The 15,041-nt window shown below is 36.2% G+C and overlaps 1 protein-coding gene across 1 annotated transcript in view; it reads left to right on the top strand.

Moving 5' to 3' along the window:
- Positions 1–15,041, top strand: part of CFAP47 (cilia and flagella associated protein 47) — a 965,255-nt gene that overhangs the window by 871,463 nt on the left and 78,751 nt on the right. Inside the window, exons 62-63 of the mRNA XM_036744194.1 lie at positions 8,415–8,586; positions 13,674–13,835. Of these exons, the coding sequence (XP_036600089.1) occupies positions 8,415–8,586; positions 13,674–13,835 (334 nt within the window). The remainder of the gene's footprint in view (positions 1–8,414; positions 8,587–13,673; positions 13,836–15,041) is intronic.

Below are 15,041 nucleotides of genomic sequence, written 5' to 3'. Positions count from 1 at the left end.
TAAATGCATAAGTAAGGTACACAGTATTAAAGAGGGAGGTGATTATGTTGAAATACAGTTATCAAATTATTTTAAAAAATAAGTTCATTGACCTCAGGTAAAGAAGATTAGTTTTCTAGAAGAAGACTTAGTTCCCTGGTATCTCTAGGATCAAATATAGACGTGTCTGTTTTATTTTTAAGGTTCTCTATAACCTCACTTCAATCTATTTTTCTAGCCTGCTAATACATTTATTTTTTTCACACACAGTCAAACTATTCTACTTTCTGTCCTTCACATATGACACACAATCTCCTTCATCCTTCTCCTTTTGGACTGGTTGTCTCCCAGACATTTCCCTCTTAAAATCCCTAGTTTCCTTCAAAGCTTAGTTTGAGTCATTTTCTGCATGAAACATTTCCTGATTCTCCCACCCTCCACTGCTAGTGCCTTCCTCCTGAAAATTACCTTTTATTCATTTCACATTTTTTTTGTATTTACTTTTCCATATCCATGTTTTCCTAAAATTCCGTGAGAGCAGGGACTGTTTCATTTCTTCCCTGTACCCTGAGTGAGGCCACCAACCCAATTTGCCCTGTCTTCAACATTTCTGATCATTTTTCTGTTGAGGATTTAGCATGTTATTAAGTGCAACTCTTGGTTCTTTTCACTCTGAAATATCAATTCCAATGCAAGGTTTCGTGTCTTTTTGAACTTGACTGTCCTATGATGCCTAAATTCCTGAACACAAGACAATTCCTCTTTCCAAATAGGGATCACTTGGGAAAATGTTGTGTTTCTCTTTCCTTCTAATGCTAGGGTTCTTAACTTGTGCTCCAGAAACCTTTTTAGAAGTCTGATTAAGCCCATGGAGCAGCAGATAGAGTCCTGAAGTCATAAAGACTCATCTTCCTGAATTTAAATCTGGCCTTGGACATTTACTAGTTAAGCGACCCTGTGCAAGTCAGTTAACCCTATTTGCCTCAATTCCTCATCTGTAAAATGAACTGGGGAAGGAAATGGTGCAATTAGTCCAGATCTTTGCCAAGAAAACCCCAAATAGAGTCATGAAGAGTCAGACACAACTGAAAAATGACTGATTTCTTTCTCAAAATGTTTTTAAATAATTGAAGGAAATGCTAAATTTTAGTTAGTGGCTACTTAAAGTAAAAGGATAATATTTTTTCTGATCAAAGACCCCTAAAATTCCATCTATAGAGCTCTACATCAGGAATTCCAGTTCTATTGCAAGATTCCTCTGAGAGACAGTACTGCGATTAGGTCTGGTATATCAAAGCTCCATTTCCTTCTCAAAGGTCTTTAAGCATCCTGTCTTCCCACAACTAATATTAATGTATTAATGCAGGGCTGTCCAATCTTAGGTTTTTATTGACACAATAGACAACATATTTTGATTTGCCATTTTAGTGAGAGCTCTGAAAGTAGCTCAGCTTCCATTACTAAAGCATTTATGTAAATTTCTATGCTTGTAGGCAGCCTCATAAATCCCTTTGTGGGCTGCAAGTGGCTGGTGAGCTGCATTCTGCACAGCCCTGTCTTAATGGACCAAAAAATCCATATAAAATTTCACTTTCATAGCTTCCCCTTCATAAAAATTATTTTCCAGAAGGAATTGAAGAGGGTCTTGGTATTGCCTGACCCTTGTCTTACCTTGTCCTCATTCTTCCCCTTTCCCTCTGGAAGGACAAGATAACTCTTAGCTTCAGACATTTCTGACAATTTTAAATGGATGAATCTGGAGGCTTGCTGGCAGAGATTCCATCCGGTTTCTCTTACCTCTAGCCTTATTCACTGTCTCCATTTCATTCAGACTGGTCAAGGAAATAATATTATACCTTTTTTCCCCCATATGAGAAAACAAGGGCTCAGCAAGTGAAATGACTGGCTTAAGGTCATATGAATATTCCATAAGCTAATTACATCTTATACTCATGGTCACTTAAAAAAATGTTGCAAAATCTTCTGGGGCATCCCACCACTAACCTTTTGAAAACATTGCCAGTATAAGATAGGATCAGGATCACTTGATATCATTTGATGTGAGTTTCTATATCATTTCCTGAACTTACTTTTGGTTCATTTTGAATGGCCTTGTTTTTTTCCACCTGAATCCTCTTTGCTGAATCTGCAATCTACACTCTGTAACACACATGTAGATCATTGATCCATGGGAGTGGTTATGCTGAAATGATTTAAAAATATGAAGTATGCATAGTTTATGTTTTGCTGAACTGACTTCCAAGAGCTCTTCATCTCATGAAATAGCATTTGTATTAGGACTTGTTACTTCAAATTGTGACATTCACTGTGTGATTTCCCAAATGAATTTCAGCCTTATCTTTTTGTAGCTCTACTCAATTCTGGGCCATACTTATTGCGTAACATATATTATGACAACTTTTTGGTGTGGCTGGTAAAAAAAATCCCTTTTACTCATATGGTTTTCACAGAAGAGGCTTCATAATGGTCTGGATTTTGAAGCAATTTTTGTAATGTTATAGGTGATCTGGAACATTTGAAGAACCTTTCTATAAATAGGGAATATATCTCTTGTTTAGAATTTTTAGAAGCCATCTTCTAAAGCAGTAAAAAATACCTAGGGTAAATATATCTCATTGTTTTAGAGCTGGTGTTTTGTCAATAATCATTGGTTATTATTATTTTGTTTTCACAAAATGATATCTGTTATGAGTGGTAGCATATTTGACAGGACTATATATTTGGAGTCAGAGCCTCTTAATTAACATCCCAACTTTTCCACTTGTTACCCATTTGATACTGGGCAAGTCACATCTTTCCTTACCCACTGTCCTTATCTTTAAAATTGGTACTTTAGACTAGACCATCAGTATATGACCTAAGTTAGGATCCTAACTGCATCTGTAATGGAGTATCCCATGTGTATCAGCACTGCATTCCTCTATTCAGGTTATCACAACAAGTTTTGGGCTAATAGCTAAACAGCTTAATGCTTTTGGTTAACATTTCTTACCTTGAATCTTCACTGAAAAGATTAAATATTTCTAATTCATCCATTATAGTGTCATGGAGTAAATAAGGGATAACTTACTTAAAATAAAAATCAAAAATAAACATCAGGAAAAGACATGAACAGCAAACACTTTCAATTCCTATTTCCCAGAAAAATCAACCTTTCAGTCTTCATATGACTACAATTTCAAATCCACTCTCTTAACACTTAATAATGCCGTATTTTATCCAGGGAAGTAGAGAAAATGCTTAGGATCATCTTTACCACTTTTACCATCTTAAACATAGGAGCAGATTCACTTTCTGTCATGTGAAGTTATTCAAAACTTACTGCCTTGGCACTGTAGCTGTTTCTTCGACATCATTGATTAAGTCTGATGGTATAGGAAGAGAAGGAAAACCTCTAACCTTGGAGAAAATCTCCTTCTTCCCTCTCTTCCTTCCACCAGTTGTGGCCATTTCCTTCCTTCATTTTCCCCTTTTACCTAGTGGCATTTTCAAAACCTCCTGTCTCACAGCCATTCATTTACTTCATGCCCTGCATCCAAAAACAGGATGTTCAAGAGCATCCTCCCCAATGAGTGAATCTCTTCCTGCCAAGCTGTTGTAGGAACCTGGCAGTCCTCCAGGGAGAGGCTCAGTATTCCTTTACTTATGATTATAATATACACATGGGAGATAACTTCTCTGAGAATAGGATTAAAAGCTTTAGTTTGCTCTACAAAGTCAAATGTTCTCCTAAAATCAATGAACTATAAATACAGCAGGATCTTATATTCTCTTTGCTATTCAGTCAGGTGTTAGACCATAAATTTATGGTTCAATGTAAATATCTGTAAAAGCTTCCCCTATTCTCTCTCTCTCTCTCTCTCTCTCTCTCTCTCTCTCTCTCTCTCTCTCTCTGTCAGTCTCTGTCAGTCTTTGTCTCTCTCAATCAATAAACATTGAATATGCCCCCACTATGTGCCAAGCACTATGCTAAGTACTAGAGATACAAAAAAGAGGCAAAAGACAGTCCCTGCCCCCAAGGAACTTACAAAGTAATAGGGGATGAAATATACTAACATATATGTACAAAGGAAGCTATATACAGGATAAATAGAAAATAATTACCAGAGGGAAGGCACTGGAATTAACAGGGTTTGGAGAAATTGAAAGAATCCACCACTTGCCTCATGAAAAAGATCCTAAAAAGAAAACTGCTAGGAATATTGTCGCCAAATTTCAGAGCTCCCAGATCAAGGAGAAAATACTGCAAGCAACCAGAAAGAAGCAATTTGAGTATTGTGGAAATGCAATCAGGATAATACAAGATCTAGCAGCTTCTACATTAAGGGATCAAAGGGCTTGGAATATGATATTCTGGAGGTCAATGGAGCTAGGATTAAAACCAAGAATCACCTACCCAGCAAAACTGAGTATCATGCTCCAAGGCAAAATATGGATTTTCAATAAAATAGAAGACTCTTAAGCTTTCTCAGTGAAAAGACCAGAACTGAATAGAAAATTTGACTTTCAAACACAAGAATCAAGAGAAGCATGAAAAGGTAAACAAGAAAGAGAATTCATAAGGGACTTACTAAAGTTGAACTGTTTTGTTTACATTCCTACATGGAAAGATGATGTGTATAATTCATGAGACCTCAGTATTAGGGTAGCTGAAGGGAATATACATACATACACACATACACACATACATACACACATACATATATATTTTATATATATATATATATAATATATATGTATATTCACACAGAAGGCACAGGGTGAGTTGAATATGAAAGGATGATATATAAAAACCCCCAAAATAAAATCAAATTAAGGCATGAGAGAGGAATATATTGAGAGAGAGAGAGAGAGAGAGAAAGGGAGAGATAGAATGGGGCAAGAAACAGCATTTCATTGGAAGGGAAGAGGGGGCAGATGAGGGGGAATGAGTGAATCTTGCTTTCATCAGATTTGACTTGAGGAGGGAGTAACATACACACTCAATTGGGTATCTTACCCCACAGGAAAGAAGGAGGAAGGGGATAAAAATGGGTGGACAATAGAAGGGAGGGCAGATAGGGGGAGGAGGTAATCTAAAACAAATACTTTTGAAAAGGGCTAGGGTCAAGGGAGAAAATTGAGTAAATGGGGACAGGATAGGAGGGAGCAAAATATAGTCTTTTACAACATGAGTATTGCGGAAGGGTTTTGCATAATGATGAACATGTGACCTATGTTGAATTTCTTGCCTTCTTACGGAGGGTGGGTGGGGAGGGAAGAGGGGAGAGAATTTGGAACTCAAAGTTTTAAAAGCAGATGTTCACAAAAAAGTTGTTTTCACATGTAACTGGGAAATAAGATATACAGGCAATGGGGCATAGAAATCTATCTTGCCCTACAAGAAAGTAAGGGAAAAGGGGATGGGGGGAAGTGGGGTGACAGAAGGGAGGGCTGACAGGGGAACAAGGCAACCAGGATATATGCCATCTTGGAGTGTAGGGGAGGGTAGAAATGGGGAGAAATTTTTTAATTCAAATTCTTGTGGAAATCAATACTGAAAGCTAAAAATATTAAATAAACAATTACAAAAATTTAAGCCACTTGATTTTTATTTATCTGAAACCTATGAGAAAAAAATAACCAGTCACCAAGCATTTATTAAATGCTCACTATGTACCAATCTGTTAGGTTCTGGAAGGAAAATGACACAAATCCCTCATCATACATAAATATATCTATAATTTATAACAGAAAGCATTTGGTAGGTAGCCAATAGTAATGGTAGAGATCAGGAAAGGCCTCATCCAGACGGTGGCACTTGGGCTAAGCTTTGAAGGAATCCTGCATTCTAAGAGGCTCATGTGAAGAAAGGGTGGATTCTAAGTATGAGAGAGACAGTCTGTGCAAAGGGAAGATGGGAGATGGAATCTCATGTTGGTACACAGAACAAAGTGTAAGTAAGCCAGTTGGGTTTGAATGTAATATTTAATAAGCCTGGAAAGGTAGACTGGATCTGGGTTAAAAGGGCTATACAAGAGAAAGAGAGGAGTGTGTATTACTAAAAGTAATAGGAAGGGCCTTTTGTATATGAGAGTGGCATTTGCTCAAGGAATATCATTTTGGAAGAATGTTGAAGATGAATAGGAGAGAAGAGAGATTTGAAGCAAGAAGCCCAATTACTGCAACAGTCCAGATTAGAGGTGATGAAGGCTTGAACTAGGGTAGTGGTCATGGGACTGAAATAAAAAGATGTGAAAGGTATTGCGGGTGTGCAGTTTGAAGAGAATAAGTACTGAGTAGACTTGGTAAATAACTGGATAAAGAGCAAGAGAATGTGTTATGGTTAAATGATCCCACAACTGATCAATAAGCAAGCCTTTATGAATCACTTACCATGTGTCTAGTGCTGTGCTAGTTGCTAGGGAAACAAAGACAAAAATGATACATGCCCTGCTCTTAAGGGGCTTCCATTCGATCGTGACTTCAAGGTTGTAAGCCTGGGTAGTGGACAGCCCTCCACAGAAGTGACAAAGGTCAAGAGGAGGGGTTCTGAGTTGAGGTGGGGTAGGGGAAGAGAAATACACATTCTGATTTGGACATGCTAAGTCTGTGATGCTTATATTACCGCAGTGGGAAATATTAAATTGGCAGCTGGTGATATGAAACTAGAGCTCAGGAGAGAAACTGGGGCTGTATATAAGTTCTGGCAATCATCTGTGTGAAGATATTAATTAAACCTCTGGGAACTGATGGGATCACTGAGAGAGAGGATGTTTCCTCTGTTATTTTGTGGGTTCTGTAGCTCTAGAATTTGTTCAGAGCCATGTTTTACAGGTGTTTGGAGGGAATGGGGGAGAGCTTAAGTGAGTCGCTATTTTCCAGCTGCCATCTTCTGTTTAATTCAGTTTTATGTGAAAAATGTTTTGTAATTGTATTCATGTGGTTTTTGGGTATTTTATACTATCTTTAGTTCTTTTAAATGGAATTTCTCTTTTTTATCTCTTCCTGCTGGGTTTTGTTGGTAATATTTCGAAATGTCGATAATTTGTATAAGTTTATTTTGTTTCCTTTTATATTATACTCCTGTAAGTTTATGTTATTTTCTGAAGCTATTGTTTCTTCTTCTTCTTCTTCTTCTTCTTCTTCTTCTTCTTGTTCCCCCTCCTCCTCCTCTTCAGCTTTACCTTGTCTTTTCTTTTTATATTTATTTTTTGCTGATTTCATCAGCTTCCATTGATTCAATAATCATCTTAGAGCAGATATCTCTCATATCTATGTATCAATTATTATTCAACCATCAGTGAGTATGTGTTAAATGCCTCCTATGTGCCAGGCACTAAAGTAGATGTTTAAGAGATAAAGATGGAAATGAAATTGTCCCTGTCTTAAAGTACCTTATAATTTATAGCCTTAATGAAATTGTCAAGCCACAGAGAGGTTAAGGAACTTACCTAAGGTCACAGGTTTGTATATATCAGAGTCAGGACTTAAAATCTGATTTAAAGCAGGACCTCTATCTGTTACAACAAGCTGCCTCTCCTAATGATCTGACTAGGATCATTATGTAGCTTTACACACACAAACACACAAGTATATACAATATTCCAGGTAAGTAATATTGTTATATTTGAATAAGCAATGTTGTTGAATATATTTAAAAGTGGCATGGAATAGCAAGACGGTTCTTAATTTGTATTAAAAAGTGGGGATTGTTATCAGGAATTCTTTACCTTTCAAGGTTGTGGTAAGAATCAAATGAGATGATATATCTAAAATCCTTTTCACCCTTAAAGCACTATGTAAACATGAGCTATTATAGTTAACATCAATGAAATCACAGTTCATAAAAAACACAGTAATAATCATAGTAAATTATCTTTGTATAATAATAATACTATAATGATAATATATGATTACATGAAAATTGAGAAAATATCAACATATGACTTCATATAAGTATAGTTATGTGATCATATATATGGGCACATATAGGGCAGCTAGGTGGTACATGGAGGGATCAACAGCCCTGAAGTCAGGAAAACCTAAGTTCAAATCTGACCTCAGACACTTACTAGCTGTGTGACCCAGGGCAAGTCACTTAACCCTGTTTGCCTCAGTTTCCTCATCTGTAAATGAGCTAGAGAAGAAAATGGCAAATCACTTTAGTATATTTGCCAAAAAAAGCCAACATGGGGTCACAAAGAATCAGCCACAACTGAAATGACCTAATAACAATGAATGGTAAATTTATGTGTATGTATACTTTATATTGTTTGAATCTTATCTGTTCCAATTAGATTGCCAAGACGAGATTTTCTCCCTTGTTTTGTATGTTATCCCTTCCCTTTGCCACTATAGCATAGTATTGAACACATAGTAGCTTCTGAAATAATATTTACTTAACAGAATTGGTTGGTTTCACTTTATTTTAGATTTGCCTGGAGTACATGAATTTCAGTATGAAATTCAGTTTGAATCTGATCTCATGAAATCTAACTTGGAATCTTGTGTTGCATTATATCTGACCAGTAAAGAACGAAATATAGAAAATGGAGTTATATCCCTAGTCTTCAATATGGTCTTTGCACCAAAGAAACCAATGCGGTAAGTCTATTTTCCACTTTCCTTTAAAGAATAAAAATGATCCATATTTCAAAAACATATGACCTTTTCATGTTCTTGTGAGTTAACTCTGCTGGGACAGGATACATTGTTTTATGTCTTAAAATGAGTTTTAAGCACTGCAACAACTCTCCTTCAATGGGCTATATGTAGCGCCATGCAGGAATAGCAAGGTTTATGGAGTGTTTCCCACTCATTTATGTAGCACCCCTCAATCTGCTGCTTGACTTTTGCTATATTTATTTAATCTTATCTTGTTCTCTAAGTTAATATAGGGGGACATTTATATATTTCTTCATTGACTAGTAAATTTTTTTTCTTTTTTTTCTTTAATTTATTTAATATATTTAGTTTTCAGCATTGATTTTCACAAGAGTTTGAATTACAAATTTTCTCCCCATTTCTACCTTCCCGCCCACTCCAAGATGGCATATATTCTGGTTGCCCTGTTCCCCAGTCAAGCCCTCCCATCTGTCACCCCTATTCCCCTCCCATCCCCCTTTCCTTTCTTCTATTGTAGGGCAAGATAAATTTCTATGCCTCATTACCCGTGTATCTTATTTCCTAGTTGCATGCAAAAACTTTTTTTTGTTGTTTTTGAACATCTGTTTTTAAAACTTTGAGTTCCAAATTCTCTCCCCTCTTCCCTTCCCAGCCACCCTCCCTAAGAACGCAAGGAATTCAACATAGGCCACACATGTATCATTATGTAAAACCCTTCCACAATACTCATGTTGTGAAAGATTAAATATGTTTTGCTCCTTCCTAACCTATCCCCTTTATTGAATTTTCTCTCCTTGACCCTGTCCCTTTTCGAAAGTGTTTGTTTTTGATTACCTCCTCCCCCTGTCTGCCCTCCCTTCTATCATTCCCCCTTTTTTATCTTCTTCCTCCTTCTTTCCTGTGGGGTAAGATACCCAACTGAGTGTGTATGGTATTCCCTCCTCAGGTCAAATCCGATGACAGCAAGATTTACTCATTCCTCCTCACCTACCCCCTCTTCCCTTCCTAGAGAACTGCTTTTTCTTGGCACTTTTATGCGAGATAATTTACCCCATTCAATCTCTCCCTTTCTCCCTCTCTCAATATATTCCTCTCTTATCCAACTAGTAAAATTTTTAACAAATCTCTCAATCAACTAAGCTCAGAAATCCCACAATCCAATGTCACTTGTTTAATAAACAGGAGAAACTTCATTTCCCAATAGTTTTTTATTCAACTCTGTGTATATTAATATTCTAGATTAATATAACTAATCTCCTTAATCTCCTGGAATTAAAGAATTATTGAAGTCACTGCATATTGACTTTCTCACATTAAAATCAGTAGTAAAAGAGACCTAGATAATTATTTATAGTATTTTAGATGTGAGAACCAATTGTAACCAGTCACGCGAAATTCTGACTATAATAGAATATGATTTCATGTCTAAGAAAACAGTTCCACACCATTTAGTTCAACAAAGTCCCTTTACAGGAATTCTCAGTCCTTTTCACAAAGCAATAGTTAAAATAGTTCCATCTCAAAAGAAGACCTTTCCATCTTCTTTTTCTCTGTGGCTCCTACCTTGAGCTTTCTTCTGTTATGAAGAAAACCTCATCTTTAGCTTCTCTCATGCCCTGTGTCTGAACAGTTACCCTGGTAGCTATCAAGATCTAGGCTCAGAGAATTCAGAACCGGAAAATGCCTTTAGTGATCATCTAGTCTAATGCCATAATTTTATAAGTGAGAAATAATGGGATGAAGGCAAGAAATGTGACTTGCAATCAGACAAGCTTAATTCAAAATAAGTATTTCTTGAGCACATCCTATTGGCTATCATTTGCACAGCATTTCAGTTGGCTCTTAAAGCTACAGTAATTTTATCTAAATTTGCTATGTCAGGGCCTAGTGGAAGATGTTATATAGAGAATACAAAATGTGTTTTAAAGTAAATTTGAATGATTTTGACATGTATACCTGGAACTTAAAATGCAGGTAGTTGTACTAGAAAAATTCAGCGAAGCAGATGAATCAATCTATAAATATCGTTGGTGGATTCCTCCCTTAGATTGTGAGCTCCTTAAGGGCAGGGACTCTCTTTTGCCTCTTTTTGTATCCTTACAAGGCAAGCTATACACAGGATAAATAGGAAATAATTATCAGAGGAAAGCACTGGAATTAAGAGGGTAACCCCTCTCCCTGTAGGTCACATTTTCGTTGGGACTTAATGGAGGCCAGGGAGATCAGTAGTCCAAGCAGAAGAGGGAGAGCATTCTAGGCATGAAAAATAGCCAGAGAAAATGCGTGGAGCCAAAATAGACAGGATGGGAGTATGTATTGGGGATTGAGTGTAAGAAGACCAGAAAGGAAAGAAAGGGTTAGATTTTGGAAGTCTGTGAACACTAAACTGAGCATTTTGTATTTATTACTGGAGGCAATGGGAATCCCCTGGAGTTTATTGGATAGAGGGATGACAAGGTCAGACCTAGCCTTTAGGAACATAAGTTTAGTGGCTAAATGGAAAATGATTGGAGTGAGGAGAGACTTGAGGCAGGCTAAGCCACCAGCAGGCTATTAAAATAGTCCAGGGAATAGATGATAAGGGCCTGCACCAAGGGGGTGGCAGAGGAGAGAAGGGGGCAAATTCATAAAATTGCAAAGGTGAAATCAATAGATCTTAGCAACATATTGGATGCAGGAGTGAGAGATAGTGAGGAGTCCATGATGATTCCTAGGTTGTGAGCGAGCCTGAAGGACTATGGGAATGATGTTGCCCTCTTCAGTAATAAGGAAAGATATGGAGGTTGGGGTGTGGGGAGAAGATACTGAGTTTCATTGTGGCCACGTTGAATTTAAAATGTCTCCTGGATATCCAGTTTGAGAGGTCTGAAAAAAATTGGAAATGCAAGATCAGAGGCCAGCAGGGAAGTTTTGGGAGGTTAGGGACATTTGAGAATCATCAATATGGAGGTGGTAATTAAAGCCATAATAGCCGATGATATCATCAAGTGAAAAAAGATGGAGGGCTAAGAGGAGAGGGCCCAGGACAGAACCTTCTCAATGGGGATGTAGGATGTAGGAAGAGTGGCCAGACAGGTAGGAAGAAAACCAGGAAAGAGTGGCATCCTCAAAACCAAAAACCATCGACTGGGTCAAATGCTATAGACCAAAAACAGTTGGAGGATGAAAACAGACATAATATACCTGGCCTTTTCTCCCTTGTTATGTTTCATTTCATTTTCACGGTGCTTCTTGTATGAAGAGATTTGTTTCCTTAATGATAGGTATGGGGAGTAGTGGTTATAGCTGAAGAGGACTAAAAGGGGAGAGAATAACAGTAGAAAATGTTAGTTCCAGTACTGATGAAATAGAAATCTGGGATATGTCATTCTTTGTGAGCAAAAAATAAATAAATAAATAAATGGATGAATAGATGCATGAATAAATAAATAATTAAATGAGTGAGCGAATAAATAAATGAAAGAATGAATGAAGAAACAAACGAATAAACGAATAAATGAATGAATGGAGAGATAGATAGATAGATAAATTAAAGGTAGCTGGGTGTTGCAGTAGGAAGACCTGAATTCAAATTTGACCTTGGACATTAGCTTTCTTACCTAGGGCAAGTCATTTAACCTCAGCTTCCTCCACTGTAAAATGGAGATAACAGTAGCACCCACTTCCCAGAATTGTTGTGAGGACAAAACGAGATCATATTTGTAAAGCACTTAGCCAAGTACCTGGCACATAATAGGCACTACACAAAAGTTATTCTTATTAGTTATTATTGTTATTTCTACTATGCATTTGGGAAGCTGATTTTAGTGTGTGTGTGTGTGTGTGTGTGTGTGTGTGTGTGTGTACAACTTTTGCTGTTTGATAGCTTAATATGATTCAGCTTGTAGGATTCCCGTTTGCTTATCTTTTGATTTGTCACTGTTATACTTATTCGCCCACTAACACAGATGACAGACAGCAACCTTAACAATGACTACAGATCCGATTTTTCTGCTGAAGCTCTTTAAGTAAGATTAGAAATAGCACTGTGATTCATTGATGATAACTTGCCAGCTTTCTTTGTTGCCAGCGTATCATGTGAATTCCACAGGACTTCAGCAATATCGATTGTGATGTTTTTAGTTTAAATACTATGACATAGTTACAATATGTTTTATGAGTTTTTGTCTTATTTTATCTTAACAGCAACTCAGTGAGAAAGATAAGAATTTATTTTATAGTTAAGGAGACTAAGAGTCGGGTTCAATGACTTGCCCAGAATCATGTGAAACAACTCATAGTCATATCTTTGGAGCTAATCTTGTAGAGTGTGAAGAAGCGTTGTTTCAGGCTGCATTACATGTACCCTTAATTTTTTGTTTTAAAATGTTCATTTTTGATGAGCTAATGCTACTTAATGCTGCACATTTAATAACCAATTTCCTCCTCAGGTAATTTAAAGGAACTTTATAAGAGTTTATTGAATATCCAATTTTCCTATGTGATAATGTATTTCAAGAGAATATTGAAAAACAGTATACTACTATTTCTAGCACTACTACTACTACCACCATTGCTACTACTACTGATACTGATGCTGGGTTACTATTGCTGCTACTTCTACTACCCCTATTATGAAGAAACTGATATGCAAAGACCTTAAGTCATCTTAAGTAATAAGTGGTAAAGCTAGGGCTCAAAATGAGATTAAAAAAAAGTAATCACATTCTCTTTCTATTATATTAGGCCCTTTCCTAAGCTTTTCAACTTTTCCTAAGTATCTTTATGAAATATCATATACAGTCTGTTATTTGTCTACCCCATGACTCTACTAGGGTCAGCTATTAACGAGATAAACATAGGCAAAGAGAAAAAGTTTGAAAGTGTAATCCCAAAATCTGAAAATGATTCATATATACTACTCAATATATCCCTAGCACAGTTAGTTCACTGGGATTCTGAATCAGATATAAGACACTCACATGTAATTTTGATTGATATATTTAGTAATTCCATTATACTCATTTTGTCACTGATCATTTTCCCTGTTTTATTCATTGGTATTGATGTATGTATTTTTTTTGAAGATCTGTAATCACATTGGCAGTGCAATGCAGCACAGATGGGATATGGAAGTTTCCAATAACTCTGATTGCTTCTGAGCCAGAATTTGATGATGTTATCAATATTGAAGGGATTGGCTTGTTCAAGGAATCTACTGTTGCCTTTAGGCTGACAAGTCAGACACGGTAATATATCAAAAAATATATGTCCAGATTTTGTAGAAGTAATTTATATTCAACAGTGAAATAAGAAGGGGTGATGGAAAAACTTAAGGTGAATTTTTTCCCACTTTTTTCTGCTATTGATATATACTCTGCAGTGTGTCCTTCAAAATTTTGTCCATTGCAACTCTAAATGGCTAGTAACTATAATGTTGGTGCAAAAGAGAGGTGGAAAATGTGTGTATGTGGTTTATATATAAATATAATATTTAAATGAAATGAATACTGATATTTAAATAACCAGTGATGTAACAATATAAACATTATAATGTTATGTTGTAAATATTACTTAAATAAATGCTATAAATGACTAAACAAACCCAAATAAATAAATATATGCAGTAATGTATACACATATATTTATGTGTGCGCTATTTAACACTTTTGAAATATAAACAATTAGACATCATTGTTATTTAGTGTACTATTGATTTTCATTGAGTTTTTCAAAGCATTATTTTACTTTTATTTTAATACATATTATTCTCTATAGCAGATTACAGTATCACAAAATCCCAGGGTGGAAAGCAGACTTTGGAATTTATCTACTCTCACTTACCGTTGACCACCCTATAGGACACCCTGTCAACATCCAACTTCCATTTGAAAATCTGTGGTGAAGGGAAAACAGCCGCTCTCCAAAACTGTCCATTTTGTTTTGGGACAGTTTCAATATTTAGTAAAGTTTTCTTTTTATGTGGCTGAAATCTGTCTCTGCAAGTTCACTTATTCCTTCTCATTCTGCCCTCTAGAGCAGTAGTTCTCAAACAATTTGGTCGCACTTTCTCAATTTTTTAAATAGCTATAATTTTATTACCTGGATATGGTTTTTAACTTAATATTCCTTATCCTTTAAAAAAATTAACATTCCTTTACTTTGAGTTCGAAATTCTCTCTCTCCCTCTAGCCCCACCCTTATTTGTCGAGAAGGTAAGCAGTGTAACATCTGTTATACATGTGAAGTCATGTAATACCTTATTAAAAAAGAAAAAAACCAAGAAAAATAAAATGGAAAAAATGTTGTAATTTCTCTGGAAGAAGATAGCATTTTTTCACAGTGAGTCCTTTGGAGTGGACATGGATCATTGTATTAAATATTAAGAAGGGGTGATGGAAAAATTTAAGGTGAATTTTTTCCCACTTTTTCCCAAACAAGTTATGGTAGCTAAG

This window comes from Trichosurus vulpecula, chromosome 2, assembly GCF_011100635.1.
Source record: "Trichosurus vulpecula isolate mTriVul1 chromosome 2, mTriVul1.pri, whole genome shotgun sequence".
NCBI classification, from domain to species: Eukaryota; Metazoa; Chordata; class Mammalia; order Diprotodontia; family Phalangeridae; genus Trichosurus; species Trichosurus vulpecula.
Note: the sequence above shows the minus strand (reverse complement) of the source record. Positions and strands in the feature narration are given on the sequence as shown.